The sequence below is a fragment of the Meleagris gallopavo genome, chromosome 11 (assembly GCF_905368555.1).
Source record: "Meleagris gallopavo chromosome 11, MGAL_WU_HG_1.1, whole genome shotgun sequence".
Taxonomy (NCBI): domain Eukaryota; kingdom Metazoa; phylum Chordata; class Aves; order Galliformes; family Phasianidae; genus Meleagris; species Meleagris gallopavo.
The window spans coordinates 12249051-12264776 of NC_139414.1; the positions used below are offsets into that span (position 1 = coordinate 12249051).

The 15726-nt window shown below is 36.4% G+C and overlaps 1 protein-coding gene across 10 annotated transcripts in view; it reads left to right on the forward strand.

Annotated features, from left to right (window-relative positions):
• ATP13A3 (ATPase 13A3) overlaps nt 1-15726 on the forward strand; it is a 53799-nt gene that overhangs the window by 14635 nt on the left and 23438 nt on the right. For 8 of the 10 annotated variants that reach the window (XM_085233074.1, XM_085233070.1, XM_085233065.1 and 5 more), the window contains 10 exons: nt 3998-4091; nt 5938-6111; nt 6899-7069; nt 7389-7459; nt 10330-10410; nt 11555-11624; nt 12463-12597; nt 13630-13702; nt 14436-14567; nt 15497-15676. In XM_085233074.1, coding sequence (XP_085089200.1) covers nt 4041-4091; nt 5938-6111; nt 6899-7069; nt 7389-7459; nt 10330-10410; nt 11555-11624; nt 12463-12597; nt 13630-13702; nt 14436-14567; nt 15497-15676 — 1138 coding nt within the window. In that variant the 5' untranslated portion in view covers nt 3998-4040. Of the gene's footprint in view, nt 1-884; nt 1071-3997; nt 4092-5937; nt 6112-6898; nt 7070-7388; nt 7460-10329; nt 10411-11554; nt 11625-12462; nt 12598-13629; nt 13703-14435; nt 14568-15496; nt 15677-15726 lie in introns of those variants that run through there. The other 2 variants (XM_085233072.1, XM_085233064.1) reach the window with 2 other exon arrangements.

Genomic DNA, 15726 nt, shown 5'->3' on the forward strand with positions numbered 1-15726 from the left:
AAGTTCTGGAAAGGAATGTTTAGTCTTTCAGTGGCCCCTAACGATACCATAATTGATCCTTTTGGCCTCAGGAAAACTCGATGGGTTGCTTATTAAGACACTAGGTTAAGTTTCACTTAAATGATTCATGTTTGAACTTTATCATCGTGTTCTTCTAGATGAGTCGGTTGTTCAGGTGATTTTTTTTTGGTCCTAATTCTTATCTTGTAGAAATGTGGGTTCTAGGCTTATTCAGTGACAGATTATGCAGGCAGATGAGGAAGATAATGTGCACTCAGCTCTGCACGTGCATTTCTTACATTTGGCCTTTTTCATGTGTGTCTGTGGCTTTCCATGCCTGCTGTGCTAGGTGGCTGGGTTTGCCCTTTGGCATCTTCCCAAGGCAAGTGCTGCTTGATCGTTGTGCAGCACCATTGCTGATTTCTGCAGCGTTCAGGTGGTGACCAGGTTACCTGATTCAGCTTTCTAGAGCTTGATTCCTAAAGCTCTTCTTGCTTGGTATGTGCAATCACTTTGTTACGCACTGTGATAAACTGCAAAATGTTTAAGGTGAGAAGCGTGTGTGTATTTCCAACTGCATTCTTTATCTCTGTTTTTCAGCTTGAAATGACTTTTGTTGTCTTTACTCAAGACAGCTGTAAATACAAGGAACTGTTTGGTCAGAAGCACATATGCTTTCAGCTATGCAGATAGTATCAGGGCTCATGCACAGACCTGAAACTGCCTGTAGGATCCTTGTGAGGCAATTGTGGTTTGAATAGAATGAGCTGTACTGGCAGGCTGATGCCTGGAAGTACTGCCTGTCTGTGAGCCCAATTACAGGATTGCAATTGTTCGTGCATAGCAGAGGGAAAAAAAAAAAGCACAATCCAAGCAGTGCCAAATTTTCTTTGATATGTTAATCTTTTGATAACAGTTTGAAAAGCCCTTGGAGACTTTTTTTAGATTTTAGACAAAATAGTTCATTTGTCAGGACTTCCCTTCTAGATAGGGTCGCAGTTATTAAGAACGGCCTCGTAACTCATGATGGCAAATGCAAGTGCAGGGGACGGCTGCTGGACTGCCTGGTGGTAAGGGAAATTTTCCTTTGTCTCGGGGTTTCGTACAGATCTCTGAAAACAGTACAATAGGGGATATGTAAGAAGCAAGTCTTTAAGCTCAGTTACTGGTGACTTTTAAATTGGTGAATGATCACAGACTGTAAATGTGTGTGTAAGAAGTTAGTGTTTTCATATATGTGTATGCATTGTACTTGAGTTGTCAGTAAGTTTTATTTTTATCCCCAAAACTTATTTTAAGTTTCCCAGCAACTGCAGGAGGTCTCAGACTTCTGTTTTTGTATCTGCAGTCTTTATAGACCTGGATGTTTTTTTCTCTTGCTATTGTGAATTTTCCAGTTGAAACGGAAAATACCTGGAAGAATAAACTGATAGCAGTTACATATGCTAGAGCTGAGTTAGTTTTTTAAGGATTATGGACTAGGACAAGTGTGTGGAGAACACTGGGAAAACCTCTCTACTTCTTTCCTTACAAAGCAAACTTGAAGGGTGACATTTGAACTGATTGATTTTTATTGATTTTATTAATTTTATTAATTATGCCACCTATTGGAAAGGTGACTTCAGATAAGCTTGTAGGCCTTACACCTTCATTGAAACTTACTGTAGTTTTTTAACATCATTTTTCTCAATACATGTGCCACAAATTCACCTTTACCATCTTTACATTGTTGCTACAAATGTTTATTGCTTATAAACATTTTGGTAAAAGTGCCTGGCATTCTGCTTGCTCAGTCAGCAGAGATCAACTAATAGTTATCAGTGTAGTACCTCAGGAAAAGGTGCAACATTTTCTTCGCTGTTGAATGCAGTGTTAGGGTTTTGTGAGCTGTTGTAACTTTGGACAGTCTTCATTATTTGATTTCCTTGGGTGTTTTTTCCCTGATTAAAAGCTGCTTAGTGAATAAAAGTGTCAGTTTTAAGAAAAAAAAAACGTGTTTCAGAACTTGCATTGCATACCTAACAATTAAGGAAGTATCAGTTGTGCATATCTTACAGCTTTAATTCCAGATAAATCTGCACTGAGAAAGATTGAGTTCAGTATTGGACCGTAATAGAAAATTTTTAGCTTAAGAGTACAACAGTTGTGAGCTGGTGTTTGAATCAAGGGGGACTGCTGGTAACCAGTAAGCTTCCTTTGATACAGAACAAAATAAAAGCTTGATCAAGCACTGAATTCCTGAAATGCTGCATTTCTCATCTGTGGCAGAGCTGTGTGTTGTGCAGTCCTTAGCACTGAGTGTGCATTTCTTCCACTAGAACCTTTCTCAGGAGTGAGAATAGATTTCTGAGGAGGCCTGGATTTGAACGGCAAAAAAAAAAAAAGGTTGTTGGATTCCTGTGTCACTTGTTGGCTTAGCTAGAGAGGTGACAGCAGCTTGCAAAAGCTGTGCAAGGATACGCTGATAAACTGGGGGAGTGGATTGGAAAGGGCTTTTGAAGTTGATGTCGGTGGATGTAACTGTCTCAGTCCAGGAGGTGGATTTGAGAGGAGCTGACTTGAAGTCTGGTGATGTGATTTGTACAAGTGCTGAGGACTTAATGATAGCAAGGAACTCAGTAACAGTTGTGCTTCTGTCATAATGCTACTAAATGTAAGTATTTTCAGTAGTTGTCTCCTAGTCTTCCTTAAGTAGCTGAGGTGAGGTTAGGTGGATGGCTTTTACTGTGACTTTTTGGGTTTTTTTTGGAACCACTTTTTGTATGAAAAATAACAGTTTCAATAACCTTTATATTAGCTATGCTATGAGAGTGAATTCTTAGGACTACTTATATGCTATGGTAATAAGTGCAGTCTTCAGAGAGATGGATGTATGTGCAGTAAATGAAAACAAGGTTAATGACAATACAGAGAATGATATCTAATCCATGCATTGGCGGGTAAGCAGTAGCTATTTGGTGTTTTTTGGTGGTAAGTGGTCCTGTGAAAAAAGATAGGGGCTCATGAATTATAAATTATATATAGTTAACTTGTACAGGGGTGCTAACATGAAAGTTAGATGCAGTTTTAATTTCCAAAATTTAGCTTTTGGACTTGGTATTTCTTATTTTCTTTGTGATGCTGAACGTTCTGGCTAGCCTCGTAGTAAGTGGTGATAACCTTATGTCTGTGGTTCTTCCCTATTGGAATAGGAATCTATTGAATTACATTTATCACATAGACATCTAGGCATTCTCTTGCTTTTCCGTGCTCATGTAACTTATGTTTCTAATCTGTCCTTAGAGCACCCCAAAGATTTGTAATTACAATGAATTTACTGTAAGAGGCAAAGGTGTTAATGTAAGTTAGAGAATGATAGAATGGCTTGGGTTAAGAGGGCCTTGAAGGTGCCCTAATTCCAGTGCCCCTGCAGTGTGTAGGGACACCTGCACTAGGTAAGGCTGCAGAGTAGCAGTAAAAGAATTGTAAAGAAGACAAAAGCCTTAACTAACCATTAAGCATGACTCGATTTAGAAACATTAGACTGGGTACATGAAGACTGATTTTTCTAATGTTACCCTTCTTTTCTGCTTTTGCTTTTTCTTTTTTTTTTACACATGAATTTTTCTGCTTAGTTGAGAAGTGCACATCCCAGGGCTACAGTGCCTTTCCTTCAGGAGGATAGCTTAGCTTCTGAAAGCATTGAAGCCATTACAGTATATAATGATAAGAGTGTGTAATCTTTACTTACTTCTAAGCTTTTTTACAGTTTTAAATTGTGCTTTCTCTCATAAAGTTTTTAGAATGTACAAAAAACATGGTTTGCTGCATGTAGAGGGTAACCAAGGTAGATCAAGGTAAATCACTACAGGAAACTACTGTGGTGCAAATTCAAGATCTATGTTAATATGTTGTCATTGTGTTTCATGTGTATACACTTAAAGTTAAAAACAAGTCTCTAGACAACCTAATACTTATCAGTTATGTTGCTTCAAATTTTTATTATTTTGTTTTAAAGGTCTTCCATATCTCACGTTGAGAAGTTCCATATCATACTAAACATGGAGAAGGAAGAAAAGAAATTTGTCAATAAGGCAGAGGAGGAAGAGATGGTAATTAATTGTGTATTCTGTTTTTATACTGTGAAAGAAATGTGTTTTTGTAATTTTGGTCTATATATGGGGCATATTCCATCAGGAAGTGCCCTGTCTCAATTTAAAACAAGATTTTTATATAGTTGTACTTCATCATTCTCTCTGTAATTATGAAATGTCTTGGGATAGGTAGTGTTTTTTGCTGAAAGCCTTTGCAGAGGTGCTTGGTTGAGGTCAGCAATCAGATAGCAAAGCTGATATTCAACAATATTTTGAAGGAAAATGGAAGTGGAACAAGGTTATTTTTTCTTTTCTCCAATCCCTGTTAAAACAGTTTAATTACAAATTTGGCTCTGCGTACTCCTTCATATTCATGTTTATGTAGTTAAGACTCCATTTCCAAAACAAGGAGAGCATCTTTGTGGGTGTTTGGTAGCATTTAAACTTTGCTTCTGACTAAAGCAAACATATCTCTTACTGTTCATCCGGGAAGAGTCAGCAGCTAGATTTGACAGTAGTGTCAGCTGATCTTTACTTTTCAAGTCTTCCTTACAGACTGCAGAAAATACTTGGGACTTTTCTTTAATGGTGAAGTTTTGCATGTTGAATTCCTTGTTCTTTCTTTAAGCACACTGCTAGGAAAACCTGCTCTTCGTTAGACCACCTTAGATATGAAGAGTAGGCAAAATGCACCTAAAACAAAAAGTCAAACTTCACTGCATATGGCCTCATCATTAAAAGTCCTTTTTGAAGGGGATCACTTTTTTTTTTTCTTTTTTTTTTCTTCAAAAGAGGCAGTAGTATTTCCTTCTATTCTTCACCTCTTTGTTTTTCTTGTTAAGGAGGAGTATTGGCTCCAGTGTTTTAGGGATAACAGAATGGGTTTGGTCTGGTTTTTTGTAAGCTGAGAAGTCTACAAAATAAACCTCTTGAAAAACCTTTTCTTAGTAAAGGTGGTATTGCTTAATGAAAATCCCCAGAATTGTGCAGAAAGTTGGTGTTAATGTGAACAGTGCCAGTGGGACTCAATGGGAAACATCACTGCCATTTTGTAGCAGGAAATATAATATGATGTAATGTGAAACTCAGGAATGTAACACTGCATCTGGTAAGCCACTGAATTATGTTCTGTTCCCAGCTCTCATCAGGTTAAGTTGGTCGATGCCTTTGACTAAGGCACACTTGATACTTCGTGGGTTTTTTACTGAGAAGATTTTTCCAGCTGGTGCAAGGTGCAAAATCTTGAGAGTGCTCCTTGTAGTCTCTAATTTTTCACAATAGCATTTCTTGTTAATTGGCAGACAAAATAATCAGGTTCCTTTATTTAGTAGTAGTATTTTACAAGTATTTTTATACAGCTGTTTAGAAAATAGTATGAAATATGTTAGCACCAATAATTTGAAACTGTGTGTGTAATCTTATCAAATGCTTATTTGGTAAAACTGACACCTGACTAAAATAAATACTTGCTTTTTCTCTTAAATGCTTGGTTGGCTTGTGCTGTATGCTGATCATAGATGTGATGAGACTTAAGGCAGGTTGTGTTACAGCCTAAGTCTTCATGGACAAGTCCAGCAAAGGAGACAGGTTCTGTAATGAAATGCTTTGAACAATATGTACGTGCTGCCTTTGTGAGGCTTTAACTGATCTTTGTATTTCTGTCTGAGCTAGACAGTCCTTTTTGTTACTTCCGCATCATTTTTTACAAAATCTTTTCCTCCTCCAGAAAAGTAAAAGAAAGAAAATAGATTTCAGATGTATTTCCATTAAAGTATTGCATTTTATGAAAAATTAATGTCAGTTTTCCAAGCCAGAGGCATTAAGGGGCTCATTGGTTGTTGTTTGTTTCTCTGTTTCCACGCAGGAGATCTATGGTTATGAATTATGTCGTTGGAAGCTGGTGCTAGTTACTGTAGGAGTGATCTGTTCTGGTGGCTTCCTCCTCCTCCTCCTCTACTGGATGCCTCAGTGGCGTGTGAAAGCAACGTGCAAAAGGACTACGCTTAAAGACTGTGAAGTGGTTCTGCTGAGAACAACTGTAAGTCTGTAGACAGGAGGGTGTGCTTATGCAAGTTAGGAGTTGTTTCTCATCTCCCTTGCTGTTTGCTGAATTATAGATCCTTGTTTGTCTGGTAGACACAATTTTGTTTTGTAGTGCTGAAGTACTGTGCTCCTTAGTACTGTGTTTAGCTTTGCTGCCTGTATGGGAAGAGTGAGAGCTGTTTGCAGAGGACATAGTGAAAACAGAGTCTTTGCTTTTGGATTTTAAGAATTAAATACATGAACTACATTATCATTGAAAGCTGCAGATCAGACACCTTGTTCTTATAACCTGATACACAGTTTTCAGTTTTTTGACTCTTCATCATTTTATGTTTGCTGAATTAAGGTGAAAGTGTAGATCCAAGGGTGTGATATCAAATTATATTTTTACTCTTCAATTGTTGTTTGTGATATCCCGTTCTGATTTTGTGGTACATCTTCAATTCTTCTAAGTAGCAGAGTGGGTGAAGCTGCACACATAGAAATCTCATTGTTCTTCCTGCTACAGAACAAATGTAGTATTTTCTGAAGGACTAAATGTGTCACAATTCAAGTGCCAGGTTTCATTGCTTAAGAAACAAACAATAACAAATTCTTTTAGTGTGGAAAACATTATTTCAGAATTGTGGAATTAAATGCATTCTTAAGGCATCTGACTTTAATTTGAAGTTATCTTCTATAATTATGTTTAGACTGTTATCTGTTGACTCGTTGCTACAGCTACTGTAGTAAAATGCTGTTGAAATGTTGTAATAGCTTCCTTCTTTTCTTTTTTTCATAAGGATGAGTTCAAGATATGGTTTTGTGCAAAGGTTCGCGTTATGCCTTCTTTGGGAGCCAGTCCTTTACAGAATCCTGACCCTATTGTACACAAGGTTTCAAATGGCCACGCTGTCCATTTCTGTGAATCTGCTGCAGAAGAGAATAAAAATTATTTGAAAAAATATTTGCCTGTAAGTAGAGCTGCAGTGCTTCACTTGCTGACTTTCAGAGCATCTGCAAGTAGTGTCTGGTGCAAACACGCACAGTGCAGTAACGCATCAGTTATTTCATTTGTCTAAAAGCCTCACAGACTTCTCGGGTAGAAAACATCTCTTCCACAGTAGCTCACTACTGGGCACTGTGGGATGTTTGAAATATTATTTTGAAAGAAAACCACTCAGTTTTCAGTAGCTTTGCTAAGTTCATTTTCTGTCGCTGTTCACAACAAAGTCAGTGGGGAGAGAGGTGCCGAGTGGTGCCAGTTTAATACCTGGTCTGTTGCCCTTGCAGATTCGTTATTTCACACATCACAGCGTGAAGTATTTCTGGAATGATTCAGCTCAAAGTTTTGATGTTGTACGGTAGGAATATTTTTTTCTTATTTTACTTAAAACTGCATTTTTTGTAACTATCACATACCTGAAAGCATGGTGAAAAATAATATCGTATTCTGACCAGCTGTTTTAGCTCAATGAGCCTTTGAACCACTGTGAGAACAGGGAGATTTTAACACAGTGTGACTTCTGGAAAGAGAGTTTTTGTTTAATCCACCTAGGTTTGTGCAGCTGATTTAGCCAAGTTGAACTGGAAGCAGTGGCTCTTAGTAACATCAAGTCTCTTGCAGTGATGGAAAACACCTTTTAGTGGACCATACAAGCTATGTGCTGAAGGTGATGTGCTGTAATTCCTCTTACCCAGCAGCACAGTTCCGTGGCGTCAAGGTTGAAGATAGAAGCTTTGATTTTTTGACTACTTTTTAAAACAGGAAGTGTGAATGAGAAACGTACTTTTCCACGTGATAATTCAAAGTTTCATTAAAAGTTACAAGGATTACATATAGAAAAAAAATCATGACCAGTGACTGGAGGAAAAATAACTAAAAATTTCTGTGAAACCTATCCTGCAGACATATGAATAACATGGAAAGTTATCAGCAGTGACAACAGTTAGAAGAAGTGATCATCATACAGGCAGTTATGAAATTCGGAACTCCTCTGGGAAGATGGAGATATCTCATTTCATTTGTAAATAATTAAAAGCTTCAATTTTTAACATTTTGTATGTTAAGTCTCTTGAGTTACAATGGTACAGGTACAGGGAAAATTTGTACAACTCCACATGGTTAGAAATAAGTGTCGTGCCTCAGCATGAAAGCGACGACTCGAAATTTGGCATTTGCTGTTTGACTGTGCCTTTTGATGTTCTTGTGGTAGCTCGGCTAAGTTATAATCCCCTGAAAAATCTCAGATATGCCTGTGAAGTTGTGAGCATTTATTCAGTCGCATTCTTGCTAATATGCCAAATTTTCACTGCTGTGATGTGTTAGGAATCACTCAGCCTGACCAACCACTTATTTAGTCAGGTACTGTACCTGATCTAGAATCCACTACTTAACAGCTGGGTGCTGAAGTGGGGAAAGAGCCTCATGTGAGACTAGCAAAGTACAGAGTCACTTTTGGGCAAAGTCAAGTAAGAGCAAGAGTATGGTGTAGTTACTCTGTACAGTGAATTAGTTATGATCATGTAGGGAAGTTCTCGATATCACCTGGGAAATAGTAATTGAACTTAAGAATATAAACATCCTGAAAAGAATTCTTAAACATTCATACTGGTTGCCTTCACTGGGATGCATTTCTTAAGCTGCTGTTCAGTTTCTTCTATAGTAACATGGTAGAAAATCAATTTGCAAAGAGATGGGACTTTAGACTGAAGGCTTTGTAGTAAGATCCCAAGGTAAGCAATACAGCTGTAGTTGTGTTCTAAGTATAATACTGTATAATGAAGATAAGTCAGTCTGCACAGGCAGTAATGCAAGTATCCAGAAGACAGAATGGTTTGATTACATAAACACTAATCACAGTTCAGAAGGGAAGCAAATAAAGATTTCTTGGGCAATTAATTCAGTTGTGAGAGCTTGAGTTTCGTTATCATTGTTCTTATAATAATGTAGCATTAAGAACCCTAGTTTAAACACAGGAAATGCAAGTGCAATTGTTCTTAAACTAAATCAGACCTGGCTGTGTAGCCAAAGAGGATGCACCTTTGACCCTGTATATCTGTTTTGTTTTAGCTAGTGTCAAATGAAACTTTGAGTGAGTTAATGAGTAGTTCATGTAATAAAGTATGTGCATACTGGGATTTTCTTAATGTCTTGGGAATTCAGCACTGCAACACTTAAGTGGAGTGAGGCTAATTTCTCTCATTGTGGACTGAAAACTAAAATGAGTTTCTTTTCTGAGCAAAACTGGGAGAGAAGGGGGAGAACTGGGAGAGAGGGGAGAAAGGCACAGTTACTAGAAGAGAATTATATACTGATCTAAAAATCATGCTTTAAAATCTTTGAACCTGATAAAATTTAGGGAAAACTTGTAAACCTGTGATGAAGTTTATTTATTAGCATTTTTACATTCTCATAATGATTTCACCTGAAGCTGGTAGAAGCATAGTTTCAGCCTTTGCAACAGTGAGGGTATTAAACTTTTTTCCCCGTGTTCTAGAGAATGGAAGTAATTCTTACTGTGTGTATGCACAGTAGAAGGGGTATTTCTTCACTGGGACACAGCTCTGAATCCTTTTTGTAGATAACTTAAGTTTTCCGATATAGTAAAAGACTTGTGTTAAGAAGTGCTCTTTTTTCGTGTCATCTGTGAAAGCCTTTTAAAAGATAATGATGCTTTCCTATGCATCCAAATTATGTCCACTAGAAAAACATGTGAACATGGGATGTGATACGTTCAGTTAAGTGAGTTTGTTAGTTCAAACAATCCAAACAATCCTGTAGCTATAAACAATGATATTTCACAAATTCTTTCTTATCTGAGGGTCATCTAATTTACAGCATTTCTTTTCACAGCACGTAGGAGTCCTATGAAGATGAATCTTACAGTGTTGAGAAGCACTTGGAATGTAGACTGTATTTTACCTAGGCCTGATTTACTTCGTACAATGTCTTAAAAAACTTGTTCACACTTCAGAGGATTTGAATATTAGTTACGCTAGTATTTGAGTTCATTTTTCAAATGTGTCCCTACTGCTATTGAAATAAAGGTATGACTGTCCTCTGGAGTAAGACATGTCAACAAGAAGGCTTTTAATATTGCATTTGTAGCTACAGTTATGTGACACAGTAACTAGAAAAGCATTAAGGGTGTGACTCTCTTGCGTTGCTGAATACTTGATGTTTTAAATATCAAGTTTCTGAAATAACTCACTGACTTTTTCCTCTACTTAGAGGATTAGATGACTCTACATTCTGTTCTTCAATTCATAATGAACACAGCAGAGGACTGACAAAGGAGATGCACGATTATAGGTAATGTTACAATATTTGAGGGAAGAACTGCTTTGATCCAGTTGTCTCTCCTCATAAAGTTAACAAAATTTAGAAGACAACAGATTGTTACGTAGCTAATGAGGAATATTAGTAGAGAGTGGCATGGCCTAAACTGTTATCTAGTTTCTTAATTTAGAAAGATACGAATGAAGCTTCCCAGGTTTTGGCTTTCATTTTAAAAGTTTAGTTAGTATCAGAGGTTTGTCCCGTAGTTTGCATGGATCTACCTATGGTTGGTTGGAGCTAAACACATTTCCACTTCTTAAAGTTCGAGTTAGCAAGAAGTAACTGGAAAAAGTATTTGATTTGTAGCATGCTATTTTAGACTAAATGTGTAAGCATCCTGTCAGGGAACAAAGCTTTGGATGCCCAGTGAGAAGAGAATCTGAAATGTAGAATCTGAATCCAACCAGCTGGAGTATATATTTTCAAAACGTTCATATGTACATAAGCTTTGCTGTTCGAATTTGTTGCTACATTACCTAAACTAGAACAGCTTTGCATTTTGTTGCATTTCTGGCTTTTTTTTTTTTTTTTTTTTTTTTCTCCGTATCAGACCTTCTCAGTTTAAAATACGGAAGCATATTCTTGCTCCATCCCTTTTCTATTGATTTGTGGCTTTTTCTTCAGGATTAATGTCAATCATGTCAATCTTATTAAACCAGATCAGATCCCATCAGAGATTAGTTCTTTGCTTTCATTCTCGTGATTTGCCATTCTTTGTGCTGTGCTTAAAACTAAGATACTGAACCATGAAAACAGCATCTTACTGCAAGGGTAAGAATTAAAGTTAGAGCTTAAGTTGGTGAAAACCACGTATAGGGTTTCAGAATTATATGATTATTAAAAGTGGACCTAAATACAGTTCTTAGAGAAATCTGTGAAAGAACCTAAAAATTAAAATGCAGTTTAAATTGAAATAAAAAGTAATTATTTTCATATTAGATGTATGTAACATCTTATTGGACAGGCATAATGGTAAATGCCTTTTGAAACAGTAAATGTGATAAAAGGGTCCATGGACTAAATGATATTTTATATTTTCTGGTACTAATGGAATTAATTCAAAATGAATAAGATCTTTAAAAATTTTAAGTATATCTTTTGGTTGGTTTTAATGCAGGAAAATGTTCTTTGGAATAAATGAAATTGCTGTGAAAGTGCCTTCCATTTTTAAGCTTCTGATTAAGGAGGTAAGATCATTTTTTTTAATGAATAAAAATGTATATCATTAAAAGTTATTTTAAGTACAGTGATTCTTAGACTAGTATTCAAATACTAATGTGAAATGAAAACCTCAGAGAGCTCAGCACTTATAATGAAAAATGATAGGGAATTTTATTTTTAAGAGCTCCAAATCTACAAGGCCTTTGCTACAAACTCTTTGGAGTTCACAGTGTGGTGCCCTAGTAAGGACATGAAAAAAACATGCCAGAAATTTTTGAGTGGCTATGCATCTTGTTTTTATGGTTCACTTCTAACTTGATGGTGAACACAGTCAGTGGCTTTATCGGCCTGGGTGTTATACATTACAACATACTCATAAAATCTAATGTGTTCTTGCATGTACACTTGATTTGCTTGTTCCATTTCCCTTTTATAGTATGAATTTGAGTAGCTAATTTGTTATCCATGTGATAATAGGTGGTAGAACATTTTGAACAATGAAATTCTCAAAACTGAGCTAACGGATAAGAGTGTTTATTAATAATTAAGAGATGATAGCTTTGAAAATAAGAATTCTAATTTATTATGCAACAGATATACTTATCATTTTTGCTTTGAGGTGTAGGGGAAAGTGCATACAATCTTAAATACATATACTTGCATGTTATTTTAATGAGAGCTACTTTTGGAGGATTGAATTTGAAAATGAGGGAGCAATTTGACAAAACAAGCAAAATCCACATTAAAAAAGAAAACAACATTTGAAAGTGTTATCTCCTCTGTAGAGGAGAATTATTCTGACTCTTCTGAACGAGAATGCATTTGGCCATTTGGTTTAACTTTAACGTTCTTTCACTCTTCTAGGTTCTCAATCCTTTTTACATTTTTCAGTTGTTCAGTGTGATATTGTGGATCACTGATGAATATCACTACTATGCATTAGCAATTGTGATCATGTCTGTAATATCCATTGTTAGCTCACTCTACACTGTTAGAAAGGTAAGTTCAAAGTAAACACGTATCTTCTCAACTTTTTATTTACCAGATTATTTTTATGTGGAAATTCTATGTATCTTTTAGAATTTTTCAGAACTATACACATAAAATCTTGTTACGGATGTTCCCTCTTTGAGTTGGAAGAATTTGGATCTACAGTTCTTTTTGAGAAGGTTTTCTGCTGACTTCCCACACTCTTGAGTCACATTGACCTGCCTCCATCTCAGATAACAGAAATTTTACCTCACATAAAACTCAGATGCAACCACGTGTATTGGACTGTAGTGACAATATTGATTCTTTCTTGCATTGTTCCTCTTTGAAAAAGTCCAGTGTAACTGAGGACCACCCAGACTTGTGGATTATTAAATTTTCTGTGTAGACTTAGCTATAGTGAATGGAAAATGAAGTAGTAACTATCTTTAAATTGCAGTCTCTTAATAAATACCAGAGATGGGAAAATAAATAATAATAATAATAATAAAGTCTTTACCAAAGTTTATATAAATACTGCAGTTTTTTGTATAGAATCATAGAATCACCTCCAAGATCATCCAGTCCAACTGTCCACCTACCATCAATATTTTCCCACTTAACTCCGTCTCTTAGAACAACATCTAAATGTTTCTTGAACACCTCCAGGGATGGTGACTCAGCCACCTCCCTCAGCAGCCCATTCCAGTGCCTGACTGCTCTTTCTGAGAATAAATTTTTCCTAGCAAACCTGAACTTAGCACAGTTTGAGTCCATTCACTCTAGTCTTATTGCTATGTATCTTACTGAGCAAATGTTTTTATAATTTGCTTGGCAGTGTGTATTTTCTTCCAAGAGTGCTATTAAGAGTAGGAATCTGTACAGGCTGATTTACTTGAACTTTATTTGCCTAGAAATTTCCTAAACTATTTTGATACAAATGCTTAAAGTAATATTTTGCTGTAGAAGAATCTTATAATTTTTGCTTGTAGAAGTACAGTATGCATTTAGAGGAGGAGAAGCTGTGTTTTGAAATTTTGAACTGTTTTCTCCTCTTTGCAGCAATATGTTATGTTACATGACATGGTAGCAGCTCACAGCATTGTAAGGGTTTCTGTCTGCAGAAGAAATCAAGGTAAATTTCACATGCTCTTTGGACAGTTGAATTTAAGTAGCTTATTAAATATGAGCTTAAACTTGATGCACATTTGTTCTTTCACCTGCTTGTGATGTTTGCATTTTGTAGCAAAATTGCATGAGAAGAGGAGAAGTTGCAAAGTGGAATTGAGATATGGTAGTCATCTGTTCAGGATTATTCTAGAAAGCATTTTTAGCAAGTGTCAGATTTGTGTTTTGTAGGGTACTTTTCTTTGTAATACCTACCATTCATATCTGCTGCCTTATCAGGTATGTGGTTATCATTGTAATATCTTTCTTGGTCTAAAGAGGTGCATGCATTGGATTTACATTGCATTTTATTAACCAGCAGGGGCTGCAATTGATCTCTGGACTTCTGCTCATTTGGATACCACAATAGCTGAGGACTATTAGGTTACAGTGTGTGATACTGTTTTGTAAGACATGCCTTTCTGTTGTACTTCTGTCTTTTTAATGAACTTTATTTAATCTTCTGTATGAGCTTGACTATTTTCATTTGTTAGATAAACTATACCCATATGCTGTAGAACCTAATCTATAATGGCACTGATTTTATCAACGTGTTTGGGATTTTTTTGCCTCTTTTTGAAGAATTTACAAAATGCTACTAGTAAAATGGAATGCAGTGTTAAATATCACCAACTGGATACGAGCTGTGTGGATCTGTGGTGACTGTTTTCAGGTAAACTTGTTTGTGTTCTTTCACTTAGAAATTGAAGAAATCCTTTCTACCAATCTTGTGCCTGGAGATATCATGTTGATTCCATCTAATGGGACAATTATGCCCTGTGATGCAGTACTTCTCAGTGGTACTTGTATCGTGAATGAAAGCATGTTAACAGGTAAAATAAACTTATTGTGCTTGTATGGCTGAAGAGATTTTTTACCTGTGTGCATGCTTATCTTGCAGCTTGCTCTACAGAAGTGAGTATATTTATTTTGCTTCAAATGTGTATGTTCCTGCCATTAATTGCTCATCAGTGCTTATGTACGTAATGCAACAGATACCTGGTACAGCTTGGCAACTCCAAAAATTATTAATAGTTTCTTGTTGAAAAGTTTTCTTCTTAATAGTGAGTCCTCCTGCCTCTTGACTTGGTGTTCTCAGTGTGGACTGAATTTAGCACAAACTTTTTAACTGCTTCCAGATGTTAGTGAGTAGACTGTTCTACTCTGTTTCTTAAAGAGATGATTACCTCAGTAAGTTTGTGCCTGCATGTTCTGAAACCAGCAACCTGATGTCATTGTCAGACAGCTTCAATGAATAGAATGGCCTTCTTGTTGTTCCTAGGATATTATGGCAGGCTGGCAGCATTTAGAAAATGGCAGTTCAGAGATGGTGCATTTAATCATGTTCGGTTCCTTGAATATATCCAAGCCTCTTGCTGCTGCTAGCAACGGATAAAATTGCTTGCTATCCTGATCTGAATATGCTCGGTCACTAAAGGAGATCAGAATAATTTCCTTCAGCTTTTAGTTTTTCTGAGTAAAGATGAGGAAATGCATTGCAGCAGGAAAGGAAGCTCGTCCTGTTTTCTTTGTGAACTGTATTTTTCATTCCTCTGACTTCAAGTAAGAGGGACAAATTCTGTATTGGAAAATAGAGAATAAGATTAAGTAGAATTTTGATAAGGAACCTGGTGAGCAGGGATTAATAGGTGAAAGACTGCCTAATACCTGTGTTGAAGTGAGATTGTACTTTTCCACTTGATATCATGAAGGGAAAATGTCTATTCTTTGATTTTGCTTAGATACTGTTTATCCATTTAAGGTGAAAGCGTTCCTGTCACGAAGATTAATCTACCAAATCCTTCAGAATATCCGAAAGCAACGGGAGATGAAATATACAGTCCAGAAGCTCATAAGCGACATACTTTGTTTTGTGGAACCAATGTGATCCAAACCCGTTTCTATACTGGAGAATTAGTTAAAGCTCTGGTAGTGAGAACAGGTATAGACTTTTAAGTTTGTCACTTATCAGTATAACACTCAGTTTTATAG